The 8,222-nt window shown below is 40.9% G+C and overlaps 2 protein-coding genes across 2 annotated transcripts in view; one reads left to right on the top strand and one right to left on the bottom strand.

Moving 5' to 3' along the window:
* The window catches only part of LOC106534191 (acyl-coenzyme A thioesterase 4), a gene marked incomplete at its 5' end in the record, with an annotated part of 14,867 nt that extends 12,393 nt beyond the window's left edge, over positions 1-2,474 (bottom strand). The window contains 1 exon segment of the mRNA XM_014030762.1: positions 2,394-2,474. Within this exon segment, the coding sequence (XP_013886216.1) occupies positions 2,394-2,474 (81 nt within the window).
* A 3,512-nt stretch (positions 2,475-5,986) lies between these two features.
* On the top strand, positions 5,987-7,259 carry LOC106534190 (uncharacterized; the record flags this gene model as incomplete). Its single annotated transcript, XM_014030761.1, is given in 1 exon segment — positions 5,987-7,259. A coding segment is annotated over 1 exon segment (824 nt), but the record flags the coding sequence as incomplete, so codon positions are not given.
* Between the last annotated feature and the right edge of the window lie 963 nt (positions 7,260-8,222).

Here is an 8,222-nt window from a genome sequence, read left to right as displayed (position 1 = left end):
TCATTATGCTTTGCAACAATAAGGTTGTGAAGGTCTTGAGAGAGCTCTTTACTTTTACCCATCATCAGATGGTTCTTGTGTGATACCTGGCCATCATTTGTGACTGAACCAGCTGACATTAACTTGCACTGACAAGGGGCAGACTTGTTTTCTAATTACTGAGAGAGTTCAGCTGGTGTCTTGGCTTTCCATGCCTCTTTACACCTCCGTTTCTTCATGTGTTCAATGCTTTTCCCTGTGCCATTCCACATTATTACAAATAACTTCATTTCTGGACATTTATGGTTTGATTTCTTTGTATGTATGGATCACTTGGGTTGTTACTGACAACTGGTGGAAATTTCATGTCATTAGCTCCTCTAGTAATATATTTACTGAGAAAAATGGTGACGTGTTCAATACTTATTTTATCCGATGTAGTTAAACAGCTAAACTAAAGTTTGCCTTGTCTTTAAGAACTTTTATATCCCCTAGAGGTATTTTCATAAGATTAAATACTCTTATTTTATTTCTTTGAGGCAAAAAGCTTGCTAAAGTTCACTCCTCCTTTAATGACTAAAGATGTTTAAACAGAAACTCCCAGTTCTCTTTGTCTGAGTCTTAGAAAGACCAACCCCTGCATGCTCCCAGTAGAGTCACTACCTCTGTGTGACATAAAATCTTGTGACTGGGTTAAGCTCCGCCTTCCAAAACCTTTAAATTCCAGCAGGCATGTTGCTTGTCCTCTTCCGCGCTCTCTCCTCTTTGCTTCTGTTCCTGATTATTTGCCTTCAGCTCCGTCTCCTCCACGTCACGTCTTCGTTCTGCCGGCACCCTTTCATGGCTTCCCAGAACACAGGCCTTCTCCTCCAGCCGCCCAGGCTGGACTCTCTCCTCGTTGCCGTTTTAATGTAATTTAATTAGAAACCTGCACTTAAGTAAGGTGCCAGCTCAGAACTGAGCCCGACTTGATAGAAAGTAAAAGTAAGCTAATGGTTTACTCAATGCTCCGCATCAACTCGTTTTGCTTGACGAGAGACGGGACCAACCATCCCTGGGGAAGCAGAAGCTGTCTTTCCCCGTTCTGAGCAGCCATCAGCACCACCAGCCGCTTTTAGGGCCACAACCACTGACTGTAGGACCACACCGAGTCACAGACTCGTGGCCATTTCTGGCAGACCTAGCGACAGAGTTCCCTGAGTGACAACATTCAGTGATCTCCATCAGCGGAAGACTTCTCACTTGAAACACAGCAGGAAACCAACTGGTGAGCGAAACAAAACTTTGTTGGTGACAAGCTGGTGCTCAAAGCAAGGCTGATCCACAACTTTTAACGAGTTTTGGTAAAATTAGCTAAAAATTAGCTCAATCTTTCTTCAGCTTCAATCCAAGTATTATTTAAGAAACAGACAAACTTCTCTCCTTAAAATAACCTTCTAAAATCCCTTTAGCCTCAAAAACCCATTATTTATTTATTTGTTCGTTTTTATTTTTTATTTTTTTTTGTTTTATTCTTGTTCTGCGTCTTTAAAGTTTATCTGGGTCAAATAGCTACATTAGAGCCATTATATTATTGATATCAATTTTAGGTCATTCTTGTCATGACCTCACTCTGCTGAGCTCTGAAGTATTATGTCATTCCATATCTGCAATAATTCATATCATATTAATATTTAAATAAATGGTACATGAAGAGCATACCAAATTTAATACGTCTTTTTGTGTCTTGATTACGTTTGGTGATTTATCTAAGAAAATAACTAAATTTTGGGTACTGATTTTTGAGACTGATAACCATTCATTGATTTATCAAGGTTTTTCTTCCTTTCGCCTTCAAAATAAAAGTGAGTGGTGCCCGAGGTAATATTAAAATGAATACTTTAATAATTCCCAGCCCTACGATATTTCTTTTGTTCAGAGACCTGAGATGACTTCTCTTCTGAATTAGTGTTGTAAAATAAACTGAACTGAGTTGAATTAAACAGAATTAAACTTTGCAGATATTTGGAACTTGTGAAAAAATTAGGACAAGCAAAGATCCAAATGTGCCCACTGCAAAATGTCTCTCTAGCACCATCATGATTGCAGCACCTTCAACTACTTTAATGTACTCCTATAAAATTTGGTGCACCTGTGCATCGGTTCATGTCCTACGAAAAAGTCTCGACACAATGTTGTCAAACCTACAGAAAGCTGTCTTTAATGTTCTGCTCAGGATGGAAGATTGTGATAAAGTAAAGATTCAACACAATCTGCTGCTTCCTTAGATAAATAACTTTTCCTAATTGTCATTTTATAATGTTTGTGATTTTTTTTTTGTTCAGAGACCCGAGATGAATTCTGTTCTGACTTGGTGCTGTCTAAACAAACCAAACTGAAATTAATTCAACAGGAAGAAATGTAAATCAACTCACATCCATTGCAGACTCGTAGGCACACCAGCTCTGATCGTCTTCACCAACAATCAGTAACAGTGGACACTGGAGTCGTCCCATCTGATTAGAGACAAACAGATTTTCACATTTCATTAGTTGTTTGAGACGTTACACAGACATCGCTTCTTTCCTGGTCTGACCAAATAGTCTGATAAATAAATGGTTGGAAATGACTGTAAATGACTCATTTCGCCTCATGAATAGAACCCAACAGTTAATGAATATAATTTACAACAGCAGTTTATAATATAATGTTTAACATAATGTTTAATATAATATAATAATTATTGGATACACTGCTGGTTTTCTAAGTTTGTCGACTGACAAAATGAACAGTCTCTGATTTTGAAGTAGTTTAATTTTATTAGAAACGCAATTTTTTTTGGTCCTTCCTGCAGGGGTTGTCACAGCAAGTAAACTTTCAAGAAAGATTTGTCAACTGTTTCATACCAGATACAATTCCTGATGCAAACTGGGCTCAGGATTATGGTTTAAGGTGGGTGGAGATTGATAAAGAACTCATGAGTGTGGGTCCTGTAAGTGGGCCCATTGCTCTCCCCAAATCGACACTGATCTATATTGAAACTTTTGCGTTCCTTGGATGAAGGACGAGATTAGAAACCCTCAGTGTTCTGAGCTTCTCAGGATCCATAAAGGGGTCTCCAAAAATTATTTTTGTTTTACCGCTGAGAGTTAGACAGTGTGTAGTGCAAAGATGTCTAATTCAATGCCACAGGCATCACACAGACCATTGTCATGGAGTCCCATCACCATTTTCTGGTGGTTGAACGGGTTGTGTCCAGTTAGGACTTCAACCAATGTACTTAAAGTTTTCCTTGTCAGGGCGATGAGAGCTTTCCCAAACTTAAGATTTGGACCATTTATAATTTCCCGTGTCTGTCTACAGTTCATCAGCTTCCAGTGGATTGAGTGTTGATGTCTAATCCAGGCCCATAGGGCAGTCCTACAGACTGTCAGAAACTTAGCGTATGTCAATGAGTGAAAGGAAGGAAAGAGATTAAGGAGACTCAGAACAAATGTTTAGTGAACATTTCTTTACTGGTGGGGAGACCAGGTCCAGGTAAGTGTCTGGAATGGTAAGAGGTGAGTGGTTAGTATTGACTCCAAGCTCTAACAGGTGATGAAAGTAACTATCTTTCTTCCAGGTTCGAGAAGATCCCGGGTTATGGAGAGGAAAACGAGAATCCAAGGTGAGTGTTGTCACAGATAATTATTTACAGGTGAGTGTTTCTTGGTGCTGGTGGTAGTAATTCATTGGCAGGCACAGAAAAATTCACAAGGAGTAAGTCCACAAAGGGTTCTTACTGAGAGAAGACACAAAAAACTCAAGGTTAAATTTACTCTGTGAAAGAGGCACTGGGGAAGCTGAGAACCATACAAAGAGTACGCTATGTTCCAGCAAAGGTCTGGGGTCGGATTTATAAAGCTTGCGTACGCACAAAACGAGCCCAGAAACTTGCGTACGCCACTTTTCACGCCAATGTTGTGATTTATAAAATCCAAACTTGACGTGAAAATGTGCGGTGCCTCACACCAGCTCTGACCCATGCGTACGCTCATTTTGGAGACGTGAAACTGCGACACAGATGGTGAAGTGAGGAATTAGAGCCACACTGTGTAATGATCACTGTCAGATATTTAATTTACCTTCAGAATCAGACTTAGATTTTTAATGACCTTTATTATCAGCTTTCTTATTATTTATGCTTCTGCTTAAATCTTAAATCTTAAATAAAAGTTCACGCATCCATTCATCTCCTTCCTCCTCATGACCCTGACCCACAGACCCCTCCCCGACAAGAGACATTTCAACAGCACAACAGCAAAAATCTCAGTTATAGTCACGCTTTGGGTGCGCACCCTCGCCAGTGTGGATGTGTTATAAAAGATACACTTTTTAATGTCCGCATTTCTCACGAGCACGTGCAGGTGGTGGGGGTGAGGAGACGGTCAGATAACAGCAGGCAGGAGGGGGAGGACGGGGGAGAAGAGCGGTGAACTTAACTTCATCTGACTTTTCATTTTATTTATTGTTTTTATCGTTCTGCAGGCTCTGAGAGAAAATTAATTTGTTAGATTGCTCTAAACGTCTGTAAACCTGCAAAATGAGGGAAAATCTGTGTCAATTACAGACAATCTGTTCACATGAGCAGCTGTCAGTCAGCATCTGTCATCCTTCAGACACACGACGGAGCGTGTCTGAACCAATCGTTTTTTTTACATTGATCAGCTGACTGATTTAAATACATCTTAACATTCATGAGGTACTTTACATTGACTGTTTATGGTTGAATGTGGGCGTGTAGAGGGTAGAACCTGAGGAGGACCTTGTGCGCACACCCTGACGTGCGGCTGTGATCTATAAAGGAAAGATGCAGAAACGTGCGTACGCATGGTTTTTATAAATCTCAAGTTTTTTTGCATATGCCATTTTCGCTTTTTGGCCGTACGTTCACTTTTAGTATGGTTTCCACGCAATCCTTTATAAATCTGACCCCTGGTCCTTTGAAGTGAGCCTGACTGCCAGCTTTTGCAAGGCAGTCAGCTCTCTTGTTACCATTAACGCCATTATGTCCTGGTACCCATTTGACACTAACACTGTTATTGCTTCCCATTTGGTTGACTGCTTCGGTACACTCCCAAACAAGTAATGATATAAAGTGTGGCCCTTGGGGAGCTTTAATAGCAGATTGGCTATCTCTTAGTATACAAATACCAGATAGCAAAATATGTTAATTCAATGTTGAATTATGGTAAAAAAAGTGAATTTTTGGTTTAGGTCAAATGATTGATGATGGATCAACCTAACATCATCTCAACAATTCACCAACCACTTTTTGTATAATTTCAACATAGATTCAGTTTTCATGCCTAACCATGTTACAATGTTGATTCACTCATATTTTAGTGTCTGGGATTTCCTTCTATGTACATTGAAGGTCTGTGAGAAATGCCACACACTGGTGGATTGTATATCTCAGCTTGAGATACGGTTACTGTTATGGAAATATTTAACAAAGACAGAAATACGTGGTCCAAGAATGAAGGTATTCTGTGGAATGATCAGCTGAGTTTTATTGCAACAGGAACACTGAGAACAACATAGAGCCATCAGACTGTCCCCCTGCTCTCTGCTCCTGCTTCTCCTTCACTGAGGCAGTTGAGGCCTCATATATACCGTTTAACAAACACTATTATGTCATCTTAATAAAGCAAGATTACATCCTAAGGAAATGCTGGGTCAAGTGAAAACACAAAGATAAACACAAGTGATGTCTAAGAATGATTATTGTTGTTAGCAAATCTTGTTCTGACTTTAATCAATCTGCAGATAAACAGCATGTCATGAAAACCTAGGCATGAAAACTTAGGTCATTAAAGTATGTCATTAATTACTGGCTTGAACCTAAAAGTATTATTTCCATTACACTCTCCCAATCTGATCTTTAAATGATCAATTAAATGATCAAAAAACAACTCTTTAATGTATTTTAAAAAAATTATGTCAACACAAACCTGTATATGTACTTTTCTAAAATCCCAACCCCAGTTTTTCAAAAAAAAAATTTTGTCACAGGTCTGCCTCAGTCTGAGGGTAAGTCTGTTATTCTTACTATCGTGGACATATTTTCTAAGATGGTTCATCTTGTGGCTCTGAACAAACTCCCATCTTCCAAGGAACTAAGTCAAATCTTCATGAAAGAGGTCTTCAGATTACATGGATTACCCAAAGACATCGTTTCAGATCGTGGGCCACTGTTTGTATCTAAGTTTTGGAGGGAGTTTTGTTCTGCTATGGAAATAACATTAAGTCTGTCCTCAGGTTTCCATCCTCAGACTGATGGCCAGACGGAGAGGGCTAACCAGGAGTTGGAAACCCACCTGCGCATACTGTGTGAAGACAATCCCTCCAAATGGGTAGAGTACCTCCCTCTGGTCGAGCACGCCCTCAACACCCTTCCAGCTAGTGCTACTAGTCTCTCTCCTTTCTACGTGGTTCATGGATTCCAGCCACCGGTGTTCAGTATTCAGGACCGTGAAGCCCAGGTGCCATCTGCATACCAAGCCGCCCTCAGATGCCAGAGAGTATGGCGAAAAGCCAGAAAGGAATTACTCAAGACCTCCATTGTCACCACCAGAACAGCCAATCGATGAAGGATCCCGGCTCCACACTACCAAGAAGGTCAGAGTGTCTGGCTTTCAACTAAAGGGGGTCAAATGTAGGAAGCCGGCACCTCGCTTCGTGGGACCATTCCCCATAGCCAAGGTTGTTAACCCAGTGGCTGTGAAACTGAAGCTTCCTAGATCCATGAGAGTTCACCCGACCATTCATGTGTCCCGGGTCAAACCTGTTCTCCAATCCAGATTTGAGCACCCCTCCAGGCCCTTTCCTCCCACCCAACTCATCGATGGTGGTCCAGCCTACACAGTTCGACGCATCCTCAAGTCTCGTCATTGGGGTAGTGGCATCCAGTATTTGATTGACTGGGAATGTTATGGACCTGAGGAACGTTCATGGGTTCCAGCACGCCATGTCTTGGACAAGGAATTAATTAAGCAGTTTCACAAAGACCACCCTGACCAACCTAGTTTCTGCCAGAGGTCCGTCAGGAGCTGGACCTTAAGTGGGGGGCTCTGTTATGTTTTACAACCACAGTCTAGCTCTGCTCCTGTTCCTCCTCCTCTCACACTTTCTCAGCAGCTCCACCCTCTCAGTAATCAGCTCATTGTACTCACCTGCTCCATTCTGTATTTAGCTCAGTCACTATCCACAGTTCCTTGCCAGATTGTCATTTGCCTTGTCAGTGATTTTCCAGCGTTCTTATTCCATGCCTCATTTTTGCCTTGCCTCCTTGGCCCTGGTTCTGCTTTTTGGATTAATGATTTTTGCCTCAGCCCCTCCTGGATTTGTTTGGACATCTGATCTCCTGTTGACGACTCATGCCTGTGCTCCTGGATACCTGCCTCTCGCCTTGCCCCATAACGGTACGATGCCCTCATTGATCTCATGGTTTATGATCCACGCACCCCAACCTGATTTAAGAGTAATAAGACCTTTAAACCTGTTGATCCTTCTGAAAGCTCTGTGTTTGACTCCTGCCTGCATCTCAACTACTCTTCTTCCTAAAAACCCAAGACACTTCCTGGAACTAACAGTGACATCTTTAATGTGAACCCAACTGAGTCTCACGTTGTTTCTCATTGGAACCCTGCTGTTTACACAAGGTTAGTGGCTGTTATCATATTAGTTCCATTTGTCCTGTCTAACTCAGCCACTAACATTTTGTTCCTGTGTTTAGAGATACCACCCAGGAAGCAGTGACTCTCCAGATCCCTCCAAGGAACTTTGTCACCTCCAATAAATTCGTTAAACCTTATTTTGTGTTCGGCTGTTTAACAGAGCTCGAAGTCAGAAACTTAACAACAAGGATATTGGCCTATAATTTGTAAACATACATTCCACACCATGCTTATAGAGAGATTAACTTAACAGTTTTCATGTTGTTTGGAAATTTCCGTTTTGAAAATGATATATAGTGATGTGAAAAAGTGTTTGCTCCCTCCTCATTTGCTGTTTTTTTTGCTGTTTTTTTTGCATGTTTGTCACACTTAAGTGTTTCGGAACATCAAACCAATTTAAACAATAGTCAAGGACAACACAAGTAAACACAAAATGCAATTTGTAAATGAAGGTGTTTATTATTAAAGGAGAAAAAAATCCAAACCATCATGGCCCTGTGTGAAAAAGTGATTGCCCCCTAAAACTGGTTGGGCCACCCTTAGCAG

Source organism: Austrofundulus limnaeus, unplaced genomic scaffold (genome assembly GCF_001266775.1).
Source record: "Austrofundulus limnaeus strain Quisiro unplaced genomic scaffold, Austrofundulus_limnaeus-1.0 Scaffold1113, whole genome shotgun sequence".
Lineage (NCBI taxonomy): Eukaryota > Metazoa > Chordata > Actinopteri > Cyprinodontiformes > Rivulidae > Austrofundulus > Austrofundulus limnaeus.
This window is presented reverse-complemented; position numbering and strand designations above follow the sequence as displayed.